This window comes from Danio rerio, chromosome 24 (genome assembly GCF_052040795.2).
Source record: "Danio rerio strain M-AB ecotype USA chromosome 24, GRCz13ab, whole genome shotgun sequence".
NCBI classification, from domain to species: domain Eukaryota; kingdom Metazoa; phylum Chordata; class Actinopteri; order Cypriniformes; family Danionidae; genus Danio; species Danio rerio.
Window position 1 is genome coordinate 33,520,067 of NC_141044.1, and position 21,273 is coordinate 33,541,339.

The 21,273-nt window shown below is 31.6% G+C and overlaps 1 protein-coding gene across 2 annotated transcripts in view; it reads right to left on the reverse strand.

Moving 5' to 3' along the window:
• The window catches only part of snx7 (sorting nexin 7), a 47,449-nt gene that overhangs the window by 11,177 nt on the left and 14,999 nt on the right, over positions 1 to 21,273 (reverse strand). Inside the window, exons 7-9 of one of the 2 annotated variants that reach the window (XM_087308445.1) lie at positions 19,169 to 19,255; positions 16,392 to 16,493; positions 5,936 to 6,088 (exon numbers count right to left, since the gene is read on the reverse strand). In XM_087308445.1, the coding sequence (XP_087164571.1) occupies positions 5,936 to 6,088; positions 16,392 to 16,493; positions 19,169 to 19,255 (342 nt within the window). The remainder of the gene's footprint in view (positions 1 to 5,935; positions 6,089 to 16,391; positions 16,494 to 19,168; positions 19,256 to 21,273) is intronic. The other variant, NM_001002229.2, reaches the window with a different exon arrangement.

A 21,273-nucleotide genomic window follows, 5' to 3' on the forward strand; every position in this document is an offset into this window, starting at 1 on the left:
ACAACGAATTTAAGACTTCGATTTTTACATTTTAGAGTTTTTAAGACCCCGCAGAAACCCTGTATAGTATTTAATCCTGAAAAAATACACTGATTCAGTGAGTGATCATTCCTAAACTAATAAGCTCTAAATCCCCAAAATCTGTAAATGAAATTTACACAAATTCATGCATGTGAGAAACAGGTCAAACCGCAGCAATCATGTAGTTTTGTTTTTGTTTCTTGTCTTTTAGTTCCACTTTCATTTTAGTTTTAGAAGTAGTAATGGTGCCTAAATGACTTCACCAAGTCAATATTTATGTGTTTATAGAATTTAAGTACATCACTAAATGTATCATAAAAGTTTAAGATTAAAGCTTTGTTTGTCATATCACTGCAGTATTCATGGAGAATGAAATGAGCTATAAATGTGCCGGATTTAGAAGTGTATTTTCATTACCCTCACTAAATATCTAAGGCTTTTTATGATTTAGCAGCATGGACTGGATTTATTCAGAGAGAAAGTATTGATTCAATAAATTTGTACAGTTTATGGCATAGAATGTTTAGAAAAAAATCCAAAATTTTATGTGAGGCCATGTAGATCAATGTGGAAAAAATCTGTAGAAATCTTTTCAACATTTTCATTCAGAAATTGATTTAAAAGATTTAAGGTAAATAGTACAAAAATCTTGGAGGATATGAAAAGTTTCCTTAGAGGAAAATTACTAAACTAAACAAAAAAATATAAAATAAGAAAATTACTTACAGTAAATCATTAAACTGAAATAAAATAACCCATAGGACATGCTTAGAAAATTACTGGAAACAATTAAATAAAATAACCCATAGTAAATGCTTCGAAAATTACTGTAAAAGAAATTTAATTAAATAACCCATAGGACATGCTTAGAAAATTACTGGAAAAAAATCAATAAAATAACCTATAGGAAATGCTTAGAAAATTACTGGAAATTTTTTTTACAAAATAACCTATAGGACATGCTTAGAAAATTACTGGAAAAAATTTTATAAAATAACCCATAGGACATGCTAAGAAAATTATTTGACAAAATAAAATAAATTTATATAAAATATCCCTTAGGACATGCTTAGAAAATTACTGGAAAAATAAATGTAAATAAAATAAAATAACTAATAGGAAATGTAAAATAACTGCTAGAACACGCTTGGAATATTACTTGACCCATTGAAATTAAATAAAATAAAATAGAATAAAAATAACCCATTGGACATGCTTGGAAATTTAATTGAATCAGACAAAAAAATACATATAAAATAAAATAACTCATAGGACATGCTTTGAAAATTACTTTAATCGAAAAAAAAAAGTAAAGAAAAGAAATAAAATAAAATAAAGAAAATAACTCAGGACATGCTTGGAAATTTATTTGAATCCAAATAAATTAAAATAAAATAAAAGTTCTCCCGGTGTTCGCATGGGTTTCCTCCGGGTGCACCGGTTTCTCCCCCAAGTTCAAAGACATGCGCTTTGGGTGAATTGAATAAACTAAATTGGCTGTAATGTTTGTGTGTGTGTGTGTGTGTGTGTGTGTGTGTGTGTGTGTGTGTGTGTGTGTGGAGGCAAGAGTGTATTTTCCAGTACTGGGTTGCGACTGGAAGGTCATCTTCAACATATGCTGGATAATTTGGCGGTTCATTCCGCTGTGGCGACCCCAGATTAATAAAGGGACTAAGCCGAAAAGAAAATGAATGAATAAATAAATAAAAATAAAAAACTCCTAAGACATGCTTGGAACATTACTTGAATCAGACCAAAAAAATGTTATAATAAAATAACTCCTTGGACACAGGCATCAAAGCCAGTTCCTTTAGGGCCAAAGCTCTGCACAGTTTAGTTCCAACCCTAATTAAACACACCTGATCAAACTAACTGAGTGCTTTAGGCTTGTTTGATACCTACAGATAGGTGTGTTGAAGAATGGCTGAAAGTAAACTCTGCAGGGCTTCGGCCCTCCAGGAATAGACTTTGACACCCCTGTCCTAGGACATGCTTGGAAAATTAGTGGAATTAATAAAATAAAATAAATACAATAAAATAAAATAACCCCTATAAGACATGCTTAGATAATTACATGAAGCATTAAAATAAAAATCACTCAGAACATTCTTGGAAAAATACTTAAATCACACAAAAAAAAGTAATAAAAATAAATTAAAAAAAAAACTCTTATGCATTCCTTTTTGTCTTTAATCATATTGTGGTGAATGCTATTTATTAGTCTTGTTTTTCTTGTTTTGCAAACTCTCATTTTGATTAAAGTCCTGTTTTGTTTATCTTTTTTAATTGTTACGTTTCTGTATAGTCTAAATTACTTTAAATAAGTAGTTTGACTCGGACTCAGGCTTCTTCAACAATGTCAGTTCTCGTGCAGCACAGCTTATTTTTGCTTCTATTTCCACCTGAACACACCCTGTGGACATCTCGACCTCTCTAGAGACGAGAGCAGAGCGCCTGTCATATTCATTTGGCAATAAACTCATTCATCTGTTTCTGTCCGACAGAAGGTTAGTCTCTGAGGGCACAGCATGTATCAAGAGAGCACAGTATTTCCAAAACTTTGACAATGCTACTTTTCCTCTCCATTTTATGACACGCTTTTGCGAAACACTTTCAATTTTGAAGTGGCGATTTATTGTTTAGGACTCAAAAGCAAAGGAGCTTAAAAAAAGGAAAAAGAAGATAAATTAAGCAGAGCACTGGCTTAAACGCGTTCAATCTAGCAAGCAATGTCAACATTTATAGACTTGGAGTGCAATTACTTGTCAGCCGGGATAAAAATGAGATGCTACCACCCTCTGCTGGCACACATCCAGATGGCTGAGCGAATGAATGTGGGCAGATGGCCACACGCTTCCCTCTCCAATCCGTCCAAGTCTTCAACGGGATCCATTTTTACCACCTTTTAGCTTTGATGGTGTATCTCTGGGTTCTGAAATCTGCTCATTTACAACATTATTTTAAACGTGATCAAGTTTAAAATAGCAACAACAGATCAACTAGCTATATTAATCCTGCTGTAAAAACTGATTAGAAACCTCACAGAAGTTTTAAAGTATTCCACTACAAATAGCATTGAAAACATTATCAAACCATCGAATTATGACCATTAAAAGCAGTACATTTTTAATTATTTCTAGTGTAATTTGGGACACAATTGGTGGTTCATTCTGCTGTGGTGACTCCTGACAAATCAGGGACTAAGCATTGTATCTTGGGACACATTCCATTGGAGATTCAGGGATGATTTCATTCTGAAAAATCCACTCAGATTTTTTTTAACATGCCACCAATACAAGGCTAAAAATGATCATTAGAGACCCAGAGGACTATTACAGTTTATATTTAAAACCAATATAATTTCCACTCTAACCATTGCAAATACTACAATGGTTTCTATTCTTTTGTTTTGTTTTTTGAAGTGAAGTTCATTTAAAAGAAGCCAACAAGTAATTTAAACAACACAACGACGTAACTCGCAGCTAAACTATCATAGTACGATGTATCCTTTGGGAAAAGAACGATGTAGTGACGAGTGTTTCTCAAAAAGCATAGTTTCTCTGATCCATCACTTGAACCACGTTAGTCATGACGTAAAACACCCATGATGAAGCTCTAAACTGGGTGGAGTAACTACTTCTTTAGAGAAGAACCCATAACTTCTTTGTGCAAATTATATTTTTTTACACGCACATAAAATGAAATCCAATATTACATTTGGTAAAAACATGCACTCGCTTTCTATAATAACTAAAATATATGTAAATGGCACATAGAGTTTGCTTTACTAATATTATTGAGAAATTGTTCATATTCTATTCTAAAACATACCACTTACAAAAGCTAACACATATTCTAATATCATATAAATCATATAAATAAATGGTGAGGGTATTTATTATAAAATGAAATGTAATATTTATTATTTATTAGTAATGAAAAAAATCTGACTTTAATATTAATGATGATGAAGATACAAGAATGATAATTTATTATTATTATTAAGTAGATATATATATATTTTTTTATTTTTTTTTATTTTTTTAAGTCTACTTTTACAATTTAACACATGTAAACCACAGAAAGTTCAAACCGGCAGGCCCATGTCATATAGAGATACTTAATAAATAATCTACTATAAATTAAAGAATTAACGTATGCTTTTTGTTTTCAAAAGCTTTGGAGATGTAACATAAATTCCCCTTTTAAACAATAGGTCACCTATAACATTTCGTTCAAAATAACATCAATGTTTTCAAAGTGCACTGCGAAGGGAGCACAATTGTAAACATGAAGATCGCTAAAACTGAACTGTAAAAATAGTTTAAGGCAAATTACACCCAAGAGGGATGAGCTTAATGCTTTTTTATTTTTAATCATTCCAACTTTGATTGTTAGAATGTTCTAAATGAATAAGGCATAGGGGGGATAAGTGGGAATAGAACACAGCCAGGAACTATGTTTCAAACTACAGCTCCAGAGGTGTAGTTGCGAGTGCTCAAGTTTGCGACGCAGTTTGAGAATGTTTGTTGGAGCGACGGATTTCGGAAACGGCAAATCAACAAACTATGTTTGTAACGACGGAACTTGCGTTTTTTAGTTGGTTAACGATGGTTTAGTGAAACACACCAGATAAAGTTTATTGACATAGTTTATTGACTTAAAAAGCCCTAACAAGGATTAGATGAAACGCTGGAGGTGTAGTGTAGTTTCAGGTTTAAAAGCTTTTGAAATTGTGATGGAATTTAAAAGCTCAAAGTTTGGTGACACATTCACTCAGATAACATATTCTGGGTTGTTCCTATGGTGTTTTCTATTATTTTTAAAGTGTTGTGGGTAGGTTCTAAAGTTGGATTTAATGTATTAGCTTGTATTAGCATGCTGCTAACATACTTCAAGGTGGTTTTAAATCATTGCTTGAATGTTTTAGTTAACTGATAGCAGGTGTTCTGTTGTTAGCATGTTTCTAGGTGTTTGAACACATTGCTAGCATGGTTTAGAATGTAGTTTGCATGTTGGTTTTTAACCTAAAATGTTGCTAACTATTTCTAGGTTGTTGCTTGGATGTTTTATTATGTTGACTTAACATGTTGTTAACATTTCTGTAGTTGATTATACCACACTGCAAGCATGTTTTATCGTGCTGCAAAATTTCTATATTGTGTTTTAGTCTTAGCACCTTGCTACTTGATTTTACATAGTTGTAGCACAATGCTAAAACGATTTGGTTAACATTTCTGTATTTGACTTTACCACACTTCTCGCATGTTTTAGCATACTGCTAACATTTCTATATTGTATTTTAGCTTGCCTTAGGACCTTGCTACTAGTTTCTACCTTGTTGTTGTTGTTGTACATTGCTAAAATGGTTAAGCTGACATTTCTGTAGTTCATTTTACCACATTGCTTGCATGTTTTCACGTACTTATAACATTTGTAAATTGTTTTAGTTTGTCTTAGCACATTGCTACTCATTTCTACATTGTTGTAACACACTGTTAAAATGGTTTAACTAACATTCCTGTACTTGATTTACCACATTGTTCATATGTTTTAGCATACTGCTAACATTTCTAACCTGTGTTTTAGCTTTGACTTAGCACATTGCTACACGTTTCTACATTGTTGTAGCACATTGCTAAAATGATTTAGATAACACTTCTGTAGTTGATTTCACCACATTGCTCGCATGTTTTAGCATACTGGTAACTTTTCTAACCTGTGTTTTAGGTTGTGTTAGCACCTTGCTACTCGATTCTACATTGTTGTAGCACATTGCTAAAATAGTTTAGCATATTTGTAGCAGGTTTTGTCATGTAGTTAGCTGTTTGAAGGATTTATTTTTCTAAGCAAATAGCTTATTAACATGTTAATCTCCTTTTACACAACAATAAATAACAAGCAAGCAGCTTACCTTTTCATAGTAGCTGACATTCCTCTCCGCTGTGTCAACAAAGGCTGATCGCAGGTCAGTTCTCATGACCTTGTTCCAGCGGGTCCAGTCACTCTTGAGTGCATTATTTGCCCACTCCAGCCGGTCCTCCAACTTTTCCAGGTCATCTTTCATCTGAACACACAAGCATTGGTTGCTTAGCATGATCTAGTTAGCATCTACTAGTTTAGCATCTTACTCTATTGAAGTCCATTCAAAAGTAGCAAAGTATTAAGACCGATTCTAAACAATTCTAACAACAAACCAAAGGTATGTAATATATATTATAATATATAGTGGAAATGAATATGTTGCTTTGCATTTGGCATCTATTGGTAAGAAACTGGTGTAATTGTGTCTAGTGGTAAACAAACCTAAACACTCTTAAACTGTATAGGATTTCCTGAAGACAGACTAGTTGATTAATCCCTCACAAAAAACATTTTGAAAATGTGTAGTTTTGCGCATCCCTAATCCTGAACTGTGACTCAAGAGATGACAAGTCATGTAGCTCTGAATAGACAAGATGAAAGATGGCAATATTATCAGAGTAGCTCTTCCTCTGTCAGACTGCTGACGTACAGAAATTTTAGAGTGTTGTAAAACTTTCATTACCGAGGACTCCTGTAAAAAGCTGCTGAGCGTGCAGAAATACATTCACTGTGCTGGTATCAACTAGACTGGTCACTGTAATTAAGTAAATTCATTTCTTGGCTCACTGCAAGTTGTCTCAAAAGTTTAACCGAGTTGTTTGAACAATGATGTTAAGCATATCTGACGGATCTGAATTTTTTAAACCAGACTATCATACAGCTATTCATTTTACATTTGCTCTGCTACCAAACCTGGTGGTGCCTATACTATATGTTTGTTTTTGAAAAAAAAAGAATATAAAATCATTCATCTATGAACTTTGTATCAGAGGTTTTATAAATATATTAACAGTAGTGCCAGCCGACAATGCAGCTTGTTTAGGTGTTTGAACACATTGGTAACATGGTTAAGAATGTCATTTGCATGTTGGATTTTAACATGTTGCTAACAAATTTGTAGGTTGTTTTTTGTATGTTTTATTATGTTGACTTAACATGTTGCTAACATTTTTGTAGTTTTGAGTTCAACTGTGTGTGTGTGTGTATATATATATGTATGTATATATATGTATGTATATATATATATATATATATATATATATATATATATATATATATATATATATATATATATATATATATCTCACACTCGTAGCATTGTGATATGACTGTATATCAGCAATGGTGGGAGGCCTTAGCGTGCTACCAGTGCTCATATGCTCATATACAGCCATATCGCACTGCTACGAGTGTGATATTGCATTTATACAACAGTTCAACAGCACAATGTGTATATAAATAAGAAAACCAAACACTGAGCGTCTAAAAACCCTTTTTTATTAGGAACTACTTTCTTCCACCATTCATTACATCTGCAGCTGACGTCAAAACTGCAGAAGCCGTTACTAATTCACCAACGTTACATTAGAATTAGTGTTTGACTCTGTGTCTAAAGTGATGACAAAGTAGCTGATTTTGTTCACACTTTAAGGTTATAAGGCTAATTGTGACAGGAAATGCCATCCATCTACAGAGATATCTTCTTAGTGTTACAGTCCACAGTATTTCTCTGTTGCAATCGGGATATTACAATAAAAAAACCTAAAAAAAGGAACGCAATCAATATCAGACTGCTGTTGTGTTTGCGACAAGGAAAAACGCTAAACACATGCAGACTTTGCTTATTTCAATCTGTCAACACAACACATATTCCTGATATGCGAGCAAATCTGTATAAATCCAGCACTACAACATACAAAAGAGAGAGATCATCTAACCTCCTAACATGTCTCTGAAAATTCGAGAGACCTGGAGGAGGGTGTGTTCGGTGGTGAATAACACTGTTGAGAACTGGGATAGGATGCAGCAGGCTTTGGGTGGCCGCTTCAATCGGGTACTGTACCAAAGTTTGCAACACAGGGGTGTTTACAGACTATACCAAACAGGGGGGTGGGTGAAATTACGGGAGTTTTTTTTAGGAAGAAAAAAAAAACTGGATGGTTGCGGAAGACTGGTCTGAAATACGGGATAATCCAATGAAAAATGGAAGTGTTGGCAGGTATTGCTTCCCAGTTTAATAATTATTTAATCTGCTATAGTTAGAAATCAGACTGTTATAAGCTTCTAAGCGTAAGGGCTTATTATACAGTTCTGTCGCCATCTTGTGGAAAGAAAGCATCAACCGTCTTTGGTCTACACTATGGCTGTTAACGAGCACTCTCAGAAAATGTAAATATTCTATTCTTGCAAATAAACTGCATAGTTGCAATCTAAACAACTACATTCTCGACTAAAAAAGCCTCAAAAGTATATTTTTTTTCTAACTGCAGTAGTATTTGTCAAACTGTAGTATCTCTGCTTGTTGCTGGCTGTATGTGGGGGGAGTAATACACAAAGGGTAAAGAGGCTGTACGGGTGCTGATATTACTTAAATATATCACTGCTATCAGCCAATCAGATTCGAGAACCAGACAGAACGGTTTAAAATATATATATATATATATATATATATATATATATATATATATATATATATATATATATATATATATATATATATATATATATATATATATATATATATATATATATATGGCAAAGATAAAATAAATCAGTTATTAGAAATCTTCTCTCCGATAAACAGAAATTGGGGAAAAATAAACTGGGAGGCTCATAATTCTGACTAACTGTATATACATTTATTTTAGGCAATTTTTATTTTCTTTTTTAACAAGATTGATCTTGCTAAACTCTAATAATAACTATATCCACATGATAAATTTACAATTTTTTCATAAAATGCTATATTTTCTTGACTCCATTGTATCTTTGGCATGAGGCTCTGAAGGAACTAGAAGTTTTAGGGCATAACCACCTAGGTTTGTCACCATACTGGAATTCGGTCCATTCCCACTAACATTTGAGCACATTCTTAAACACAGATGATTTGCCATTGTGTTCACGTGCTCAACAGAAATGACTGTGATTGGCCGTAAAGGTCATCAGTGAGTGTGAACACATATACAGGGACACTGGAGCATTTCCAAGTGACGTCGATCAGCTGGTTTGTCTATAAGCTGACATACAAGCGATCTGCTGATGAATCGTGACTTTAAAACGCTTGTGTCCCTGTATCTGTGGTTACACTCATCAAACAGCAGTGAGTTGGTGAACTGATGACCTTCACGGCCAATCACAGTCATTTCTGTTGAGCACTTGAACACAACAGCAAATCAGCAGAATTTAAGAACATGCTCAACATCGCTCAAATGTTAGCGGGAAATGTAAATTTTTAAAACTTCAGTATCGATTGGTACCAAATTCCAGTACCGTAACAACCCTATCGCCACTTATTGGTCAAAATACAATTCATATAAAACAAATGTATAATAAAATACCCGTTAATTTGAATCTAATGAAAAAAAAATCACTTCATATTTTTAAAGAGTAGTGCTGACAAACTTTCGTCCACATGGTACATATTTTTAAAAGTCTTCCTGTCACTGCGTGCTTTCGGATAGACTCACAAGGTTGTGTGTTAACAACTCTATCACACTTCATTATTTGGTTTCCTCTCTGGGGGCAAAAGCACCTCTGGATGACACTCAACAGTATCGTTGTCTAAACATGAGCACATCCGAGCGAGAGATGAACAGTAAACATGCCCAGTGATGTCCACAATGACAGGCCTGTGGGAACGCTGCCATGTCAGATCAGCGGGCCAAGACTGAGAGGAACGTTTAAGAGAGCTAGAAAGAGAGAGACGTATGTTGACAGGTAAGCTAATGAAGGTCAAAGGTGCTGTCTGGTAGCGCTTCGTCTCATTTCCACTGCAGTGTGTGAGAATGAGACGTGAGGCTGTCTTGAGGAACAGCAGTGTGTTTGGTGATTGGTGAATGAACGCAGGGCTCGAGGGATGAGACGTCTGGTTTTTTGACAAGCAGGCAAGATCATTAGTGTTGCTGAGCTGATGCTGTTGTCACTAAAACACAAATATACAGTTAAAGTCAGAATTATTAGTCCCCCTGTATATTTTTATCCCAATTTCTGTTTAACAGAAAGATTTTTTTGACATTTCTAAACATAATAGCTTTAATAACTCATTTCTAATAACTGATTTATTTTATCTTTGTCATGATGACAAATAATATTTTACTAGATATTTTTCAAGATACTAGTATTCAGTTTAAAGTGACATTTAAAGGCTTAATTAGGCAAGCTAGGGTAATTAGGCAAGTCATGGGCTGTTTCTCAATTCCAAAAACGCAGAGAATGGACTTGCGTTCTCATGGAGACCAAGCAGCAATCTCCCGCTTTCCCTGGTGAAGCAAATACGGAAGTAACTGAAACAATTCATCGAAATTCTGCTAGTCCTGGGTGCATAATAGAGCAGATTTCTATTTCCACTGTTAAAATGGCCAACTTTACAGTAGAAAAAAAAGGTCTTTACAGCCTACTACAATGAACGATTTTGGTTAATATAGTTAACAATACCCTTCATGATAACTTTAAGGGGGTGATTTTTTTTTTTTAAACTTATCCTTTCGTTTATATAAAGGTATATTATGTCTGCATAATTAAGGGCATGGCCAGCTAATAATTTTGACTTCAACTGTATATTTGCACAAAGTCAAACAAGCTGATGCCAATATCTTCGGTCTAGTTCACATATTCAAGCCTATCTAGTTTACATATTTTAAATTTAGACACTGTCTGCAATTCAGTCTACACACACAGTAAGAAATGCTGGGTTCCACACAATTCCATTATGTTGCTCCAACACATTTTGATGAAGTTGATCATTTTTACACAATTTATGTAGATTGAACAAGAAACAACAACAAAAAAAAAACTTAAGAATTGTGTTGGTTCAACTCATATTAACTAAGTAGTTTGAACAAGCAGCACAAATATTTTCAAGAGCACTCAAAAAATTTACAAACTACAGGTTGAAAATGAGTTTAAACAACACAATTCTTCATTTCTTTGGCCATTTTTTTGTTTTGTTTTATGTTCAGTCCACCTAAATTTAAAAAAGTTAACTTAACTTAATAGAAAGACTTGTTAGAGTTTAATCTTCACTTAATTTGAAGATTTAGAAGATTTTAATGCTTTGGGTTTTGAGATTTGCACCTTGCAGAAGCACCCATGGTTTGGATGTTGGCAGCTTAATTAGCACAAATGCAGTTTGTTGCTTTGCTCAGTGAGCAATAACGGTCCTAAAATCAGTTCTGATATCAGCCTCAATCAACTGTATATGTGACCCATGAAATACGCTTAAAAATGTCTCTTTTAGTTAATTTAGGATAACTTAATACTAATAATACAAATAAAACTAAGAGACTTCGAAATGTACAACATCATAGGCATACATAATATTGTCAGACCTTTGAGTTTAAATTAAATAAAAATATTATTGCTAAACAAATTTATATGATGGAAATCCTACTCTCAATTAAATTGAGTTCATTCAATGAGTTATTTTATTATTGTTTTTTTTTTTTTTGAGTGCACAGTAAAATAAATGCTGGGTTCCACACAATTGATTTGTTTTGGGACAACATGAAGGAATAAATTTAACTTATTAGATTTTACCCATTTATGTGGATCGACAATAAACCAAAGTTGTTCCCTCAAACTCAAAAATTGTGTTGTATCCACTCAATTTAAATAAATAGTTTAAACAAACAGCAAATGTCTTTTTTTGTGTATTGGAGAGTTAGAAGTGAGGGCTGTGTTTATTTGGTCGTTTTGTAGAGAGATTCCCATAAATGGACGCTTTTTAAATTTTGTATAATGACCTTTACTGCCCTCTATTGGACAGAAACATTACGGCATCTTAAAATATTTTTCTCATTGATTTAGAGTGAGAGTAAAAAGACGACAGGTCACAGGATAATAATGTGGAAAAAAAGATGGCAAGACCTGGATGTCTCCAGTGCTATATTTAATCCAAGTCAATGTGTCTAAAAAGTTTGACATAACTGTTAAATTTCCTGTAATTTGCTAACAAATGCTAAGAATGAAGCTTTAATGGTAAGACGACAAACCATAAGGATGTAAATGAAGTGCAAAAAAAAAAAAAAAAACTATTACTAAAGTGTATGCATTATCTTTGGCAGACTTAAAATGCTAAAAATAGCATTAATAGAAAAATTAATAAATTAATTGAAAAACAAAGAATATAAATGTACATATCTATAATTATAAAACAATTCTGCAACCCTCACAAATAAACAAAAATATATACTTTGTTAAAATGAATGCATTAATTTTGACAACCATAAAATATTAAGCAGAAAAAGGGATTAAAAAAAGGAATACTTTTATCCTTTTTTCTGCTTAATATTTTAGATTATGTAAGGTAATATAAACTAAAAAAAAATACAAAGCAAATAAAACAATAACAATAATGTATTAAACTAAACTCATTAACTTTTGCAATCATACAACAGACAAACTAAATTATTATTTATTCAAATAAAACAAAAACCTAAAGAAATGCTGAAAAAATATATATAATTGTACATATCTATAATTATAAAACAACAATAATTCTGCAACCCCCACAAATAGACAAAATATATTTTGTTAAAATGAATGCATTAATTTTGACAACCATAAAATATAAGGCAGAAAAAGGAAGGGGAAAATGTATTATTTTTTATTTATTTATTTATTTATTTTTAAATCCTAATGAGTAATGTAATGAGCCAAACACAAAGCGAATAAAACTATAACAATAATGTATTAAATTAATGTATGAACTCATTAACGTCAGCAATCATACAATTGTCAAATTAAAAACGGCTTAAAAAGTAAGTTATTTATTAAAAATTCTAAAGAAACTTCAATTTAATTCACAGAAACTGAAACAAAATCTAAAAATACGAAATTATAATTATAAAACAACAATATGTCTGCAACCTCAAAAAATAAACAAAAATATATTTTGTGTTAAAATGGATGCATTAATGTTGTCAGCCATAAAATTTGAAGCAGAAAATGTAGAAAAAAAACTATTTAAAACTTTTATCATGAAAAAGGCCTTGTAATAAACCAAACACAAAGCAAATCAAACAACAATAATGTATTAAAATAAACTCATTAACTTGATATTCATTATCACTCATTAAACTGCTTAAAGTAAATTATTTATTAAAATTTTAAATCTAAAGAAAATGAAAAAAATAATAAACAGAAGAAACTGAAAAAAATATATAAAAATACATAATTATAAAACAACAATTCACCAACCCCAACAAATAAACAAAAATATATAATTTTGTTAAATTAATGCATTCATTTTGATAACCATAAAATAATATTAGCTGAAAAAGGAAAAAAAAAAAACTTTTTTTTTGTTTATCCTGAGAAAAGTATTGTACTAAACCAAACACAGAGCAAATAAAAACAATAACAATGTATTAAAATAAACTCATTAACATTGACAATTATACAATAGTCACATTAAAATCTGGTTAAAAAAACAAAATTCTAAAAAAAAAAAATAAATATATATATATATATATATATATATATATATATATATATATATATATATATATATATATATATATATATATATATATCTAATATAAATCATAAAAACAAAAAAACAACTTTTTAAGTACGAATTATAGCTAAATGTTTACTCCACCTGATGAGTCTGTGGCAACCAGTTCTGAACTAAAATAATACTATTACTACAACAATAATAACACACCTCTAACTCAACAAACCACATGATTTAAGGTTTCATTCATGTCTGCAGCACAAAGTAGAAGAGCCAGTCTGGAAAAAAGTCACATGCACCACACCTTCATTTCTTAAGGGAAAACCTACTTCACTAAAATGCTCAGCAGAGTAAGTTATTAGCCTGTTAACCACTTCAAAAAGCAACAGCGTGTTAGACAGCATTTTAGAGTTGTTAACATAACACACAACAGCATTTAAACATAGAGCCACGTGCTGCTAAAGTGTTGTCAAAAGTATTGATATTTCGGTATGAATCGATACTGAAGTATTTGAAGCATATAAATGTTTTGTGGTCCAAGTGATGGGCAAAATATATGTTAGATAATGTTAAAATAACGCAAATCACCATTAGAATGACCTAAAGAATGTTAAGCGTTACTTTCATCTGTATTTTTGTTCTGATGCACTTATTATTATTGGTTGTAATTTAGCTTATTGGTTTATTACTGATTCTTCACTTGTCTTCAGAAATGTTTATCATTTATATAAAATAGGCTAATAGTTGTTTTTTTTCTGTAATACAAAAATTGGAATTAAGATTCATTTAGTAAGCATGCCAAGGTTACGTGGCATAAATTGTTATACAGTTTAAAACTACAAAAGCATTATTTTACTCTTATATTATTATTGTTTTTATCTGAACCGGAAGTGAAAAAGAAAACTTTTCCTCAAAATAGGCTCATTTTACAAGTCATCTATATTTGAACATTCTCCGACGGGTATGATGGGAGTAGTTTTAGCTTAGCTTAGCATAAATTATTGAATCGGATTAGACCATTAGCATCTTGCTCAAGGATATGTCAAAAAATACTGTTGATTCTTTTGCTTTTCAATCATTAATTTTCCTTTGGCTTAGTCACCACAGAGGAATGAACCGCCAACTATTGCATCATATGTTTAACATAGCGGATGCCCTTCCAGCTGCAACCCAGTACTGGAAAAATACCCATACATACACTCACACACTACGGCCAATTTAGTTTATCCACTGGGTTTCTGCAGGTTTCACAGAGCTAAATTTAGGACTTTCGGACATTTTTGAGACCATTATGAATGAAATTTTAGACCCATAAAGGACTAAAGGTTTTTTTTTTTTTTTTTTTTTTTTTAAGGCCCAGTTGGAAAAGATTTTTATTTGCCCTATCAAAAAAAAAAAAAAAAACACACACATATATATATATATATATATATATATATATATATATATATATATATATATATATATATATATATATATATATATATATATATATATATATATATATAATTTAATACATTTAATAATACAATAATATATTAATAATAAATATAAAAATATTTTTTATTTTATTTCTTAGCTAAATATTTTAAATATTGTGTAAAAACAAAGCAAGCTCTACTTTCATACACTTATCCTTACACTTTTTTTCCCCAAAAAGCTTTCTTTAAAATAATTAACAAAATGGACAAATGTTTTAAAAGTTCTAAAAACTATAATAAACTCAATGTATACACAAGAATCTGTCCAGGGCGGTGTCCTCAGCAGTAAATACATGGAGAACGTTTAAACAAATGTTACTTTAAAGAAAATACTTCAACCATTATGATTAAAAAAAAAAGTTAAAAAATTAACTTTTTAATTAAAAAGTTTAAAGTTTTATTGAGATGGTTGTTGGTGATTGTATGGGTTTTGGCCAGATTTGGTAGCAATACAAGAACAAAGGAAAATTAAAACCTGTTTAAAAAAAATTAAGACTAACAACACAGTATTTCAGTAAATGTAAGACTTTTTAAGGCCTAAAATTTGAATTTTGAGATTTAAGACATTTTAAGACCCTGCAGAAACCGTGATTTAATTAGACTTTAGTACATGTCTTTGGACAGTAGGGGATATCGGAGCACCTAGAGAAAACTCACATAAACACTGAGAGATCATGCAAACTCCACATAGAAATGCCAACTGGCCCAGCCAGAACTCGAACCAGTAACTTTCTTGCAATAGTGCTAACCACTGAGCCACCGTGCCACCCTTAATTTTCTTTTTTAAGACTTGAAGGTTCAAGTAATCTATGTTGAGATGTTTGAGTGAGATGCTTATGATCTAATCCGATTCAATGATTTATGCCAAGCTAAGCTAAAAGTGCTTCGCCAGACGTGAAGATCGACTGAATGGATTCAAAAATGACAACTTTTTAGCAGTTGACTCATAAAATGATTTCAACTTATGAACTTATTTCAGCTTATTTCCAAAAAAAATGGGGTGTTTCTTTAACACTAACCTGTGATTTTAGATTTTTAACAATGGTTAATAAAGAAATGCATAAATATTATCACTTTAAACAATGATGTGTTCATATTCCACAGTGGGATCGCATTAGTATCACGTTTCAATACTTCTGAGGGTATCATATTAAATTTAGTATTTACTCCAGTATTGTGACAATACATATTGTGACTAATCCAAACTAAGTTAAAAATGTGTTAAGGCGACAACACATTCAGGGTGTGTTTACTAAGAAAGTTCATCTAATATGTCAAACGGATGCTTGAGCAGATAAAGACAGAAGCAGCTCGTCAGGCCAAGCCCAAGCGCTGATGGGAAATATTACCTCCTTAATCTCTGCCTTAAGTTTCTGCTGTCTCTGCTGTTTGACCTCCTCAGGGGATCGTCCCACCAAGCTGTCCCATGCTAAACTCAGCACCTTAGAATCCTTTAACGGACACATGAGCAATCGAGACATCAGCACAAGCAAGTGTGGACCAACATCATAGCAGTTGCGCAGTTTTTTTTTGTTAGTTTTTTTGTCACTTTACACTTGTAAGGTTTACACTTTACACTTGAGCAAACAGAAGCAATTTTCAAACGCTCTCACCTACTGTAGATGCCATTTTGCTGAATCATTGTATTGTGTACATGGTCTGCTTAAAAATAATTTATATTGTGTGCTGCTTTAATAGCAGAATGATTCATAATTTAAATTCAAATACTGTGTGTTCTTTACTGAAAAATGCAAGTTGGTTGAAACAGATTTGTTTAAATTTCCACTATTTCTCTTTTATTCAGAAGCCGTGTGCACCCACTGACAGGTTAAATCTGCTTCTCTCTCACTTTCAAGTTCAAAAGCAAACTTGAATGTGCCAAACCGTTTTAGATATGTATTTAAAATAGCCTAAGTAGTATATTAGCATCATCAAATTAATAATATACAGCAAATTTGAAATAAATGGCAGAAAAAAAAAACAAAAAAAAAAAACAGACAATATCTCTAAAAATGATCATAATTACCAGCTTTGAAAAAGGAAAGCAAAAGTTAAATCCCGGACATTTTAGGAGATTTAGAAACCCAGGTCGGAAACATTTTTTACGTCCTAAAAGGCGCATCTTTGTGGGTCTGCAGAGCATGCGAGACAGCATGTGAGAATGTTGACAGATCTCGTGCACACACAACAAAACGGGTAAACTAGAGAAGATTTTCCAGTAGTTAATCCATCGCAGATGTTTGGTTATATTGGGTGGATACAAAAAAATTTAAAGGATGTTAATAACAGCTAAAAAAAAGTGTCACTAAATATAACTGTGACCGTTAATATACCTGGGCAGCCCGCCCAAGTGAAGTCCTTATGTGGGAAGCACTGTGTTGAAGCCAGAATTATTAGCCCCCTTATTTATTTTCCCTAATTTCTGTTTAACGAAGAGATTTGTTTAACAAATATCTAAACATAATAGTTTTAATAACTAACTTCTAATAACTGATTTATTTTATCTTTGCCATGATGACAGTAAATAATATTTGACTAGATATTTTTCAAGACACTTCTATACATTCTATATACATTTAAAGGCTTATCTAGGTTAATTAGGTTAACTAGGTAGGTTAGGGTAATCAGGCAAGTTTTTGTATAACGATGGTTTGTTCTGTAGACAATCAAAAAAAATATATAGCTTAAAGGGGCTAATAATATTGTCGTTAAAATGGGTTTGAAAATTAAAAACTGCTTTTATTCTAGCCGAAATAAAACAAAAGAATTTCTCCAGAAGAGAAAATATTTCCAGACCTATTGTGAAAATTTCCTTGCTCTGTTACACATCATTTAGGAAATATTTAAAAAAGAACAAATAATTCAAAGGGGGTAAAAATTCTGACTTAAACTGTATATAAGAAGATATTATTATTAGTGTAAACTAAGTGTAGTATAGCAGAATAACTAGTTAAAATCTTAGCAGCTTAAAGACGACTCTCATATGGAGAATAAAGTCACATGCATTGCTCAGGTGTGATTTTGTTCACAGACTTTAACAGAGTGTAAAAATCTTGCCGGTTCTGTGGGTTTCGTCTGTAAAATCTTAATTTGATCTTAATTTGTATTTTCTATTGAATTCAAGTAAGGTGAATGGCTGAGCCATTCCACAGCTTGATTTTCTTTCTCTGAGAGTTTCCTTGGATGTGTTTTGGATCATTGTCTTGCTGAAATGTCAACTCTGGTTTCATCCTGCTAATGTAGATGTTGGGCTGAAACAGATAATATTTACACTGACGAAGGGCAGAGGGTTGCTAAAAAACTAAGGAATTTCAGCTGCTGCCTGGGCTTTCACTGCCTTTCTACACATCCCTTTCATTATGTGTTCAATACTTTTTTCCTGTGTCATTTTATTTTTTGACACATTACTTGATTTGTAAACTTATTAGATTTGTTTTCTTTTCAATGCATTCCTTTGGCTGTTACAAACATCTGGTGACAATTCACAGTTAAGACCTTTACAGTTTAAAGATTTTAAAATGACCATTTTGCTATTTGTCCATTTTCTTTAAAGAGCTTTATTCAAATCTATCATATCTTATCAACCGTTTCTTCTATACGCTTTGAGTAAATGAATGCGGAGCAGAAAGTTTTTTGGTTTGAAACCATCGAGGACACCTTTCCATTTCGGAAACGGCCTTTTGTAGTAAGCAGCAGAAGTCATCAGGGACTGCGCTCAATCAAAGAGCGTAATTAAATTGAAGAGTCAAGATGCCATTAAGCTTCTCCGAACACCAGCAGTACTTTGTCCAGCGATGCCCTTTCAGAGCCTCCAAACATCCTGTCACTGATATTTGGTGGAACTGACATAAACAAACCTAAGAATCCAAGGATGGCAATATTAACTCAGCCAATACGAGTAATATTTAAAAGCTTCCCACTTCAAGAGAAGCTGGGATTTAAGGGACATCTACAGCGATCCGCTGATATTCATATAATCTCTCCAAATTCCTTTTACAGCTTAAAAAGGAGGGCTGTCTAATGAAATCCGGGACGACGACTAGAGCTGGCTTTTATTAAAAATAATCTCCATGAATTTTCAGGATGGATTTATGTGGCAAATGGAAAGAGTCAATAATAGACCTACCGCTTCTCTGTCGGCCTTCTTGGTGGCGAGAGCTTCGGTTTTGGCTTCGAAATCCGCCTGGATGTTGTCTCGCCTCCTTATTACTGCCTGAAAAGCCATGATCAATACTCATGAAGTATGAAAATCACAATCGATATATTTTAATGAAATTTCAGGCTGGATGAAATATGTAATAAGCCTGAGAAAAACATAATGACGGCTGTATTGATTTGCGTCAGAGTTTATGTCAGGTGAAGTACAGAATCATATTTTTTCAATGTCGCATTAATTTAAACATGGTTTTTATTGTAGGTAAACGAGCAGGTCATTTGCCTAAGACTAATTCAAACAGAACATAATATTTCTATACTATATTTTTATATTTCTCTTTCTATATTATATTTGTGTATTTTTTCTACTTATACTATATTTCTATTTATTTAGATCAATTGTTGGTTAATTTTATAATTCTATTTTTCATATTTTGTAAAAGCTGTTTTCATATACCTAGAATTACAAAAGCCTGAAAATACCATTCAAAAGTTTGAGTCCGATAAGACTTTTTAAAGCATCACCATATCTGCATTTATTTGACTGATAGTCCAGTTTAAACAGTGCAATAATGCAATTTTAAAATAAATTTTCTATTTTAATTTCTCTTGAAATTAAATTTATTTCTGCTCGTCTTTATTGATGTATATCCACAATTGTTTAAAAGTTTCGGTCAGGAAAGTTTTTTTTTTCCTTAAGTTTTTGAACGAGTCTCTCTCACCAAACTGAATTTATTTGAAGTTAAAATTTTGTGCAATAATATTACAATTTAAATAAATATTTTCCATCTTATTAAATAAAAAATACATTTAAATGCATTATTATTATTATTATTATTATTATTTTGGAGTAAAACTTAAACCACACTGAACTTAACTGAACTTTAACTCTGAAATCTGGACTTTACTAGAAATATGTTAAGCTGCTTTGATACAATCTACATTGTAAAAAGCACTATATAAACTTAAACTGAAATAAATTTATTATTATTATTATTGTTGTTGTTGTTGTTGTTGTTGTTATTATATGTATCCCTGTGATTCTGAACTTTCTGCATCATTCCAGTCTTTAGTGTCAGACAATCTTTCAGAAATTATTAAAATATTATTATATATTTAGTCAAATAACTAAATTTCTATAACTCCAATTTTGTCCAATAATATTACAACATGTATAATATAAAATGTTCCATTTTAATAATTAAAAAACACATTTAAATGCATAATAATAATAATAATAATAATAATAATAATAATAATAATAATAATAATAATAATTATTATTATTATTATTATTATTATTATTATTATTATTGTTTTCCTGTGATTTTGAACTTTCTGTATTATTCCAGTCAACAGCAACATGATTCTTCAGAAATTATTAGATGATTATTATATACAACACAAATAACTAAATTAATTAGAATAATAACTCAAATTGTGTGCAATAATAGTATAATTTTAAATAATTTCTATTTTAATATTTTAAAAAATAAATTTAAATGGATTATTATTATTATTATTATTATTACTACTACTACTACATATATCCATAATTCTGAACTTTCTGTATTATTTTAGTGTACTGTAAATGTAATAATTAAATGAACTTCTTGTTTGGTCTGATACCCACTTTATATCATATCTTAGCCAGGCAGTGAAGATAGCTGCCATTTAAAGAATCAGATCTTAAACAAGGCGATTTTGTATGCATTTAAAAAGTCTGTGTGCACAAACCCAATTGTGTGCAATAATATCATAATACAAAACACCACTTTCGCCAAAAATGAACTGATGGCATTAAGTATATGCTATAGGCACGTAGTACACCATCAATAAATAGGTTTGCTTCTAATCAACCTTCACAAATAACAGTTAAAAGCCGCTAAACGCCTTTTGCCTTTGACAGTAAAAGCCGATATATCCAAAGAACCAATCAGAAGGCACAAATCGAATCGTGTTCAATGTAGCAGCGCGTAAAATAATTTCTAATTGCATCTTAAGTAATTTTTAACTAACTACACTGTCTTGTCCCAATAGGTGGATTTAGAGATTTTTGCAAAAAACAAAAACAAA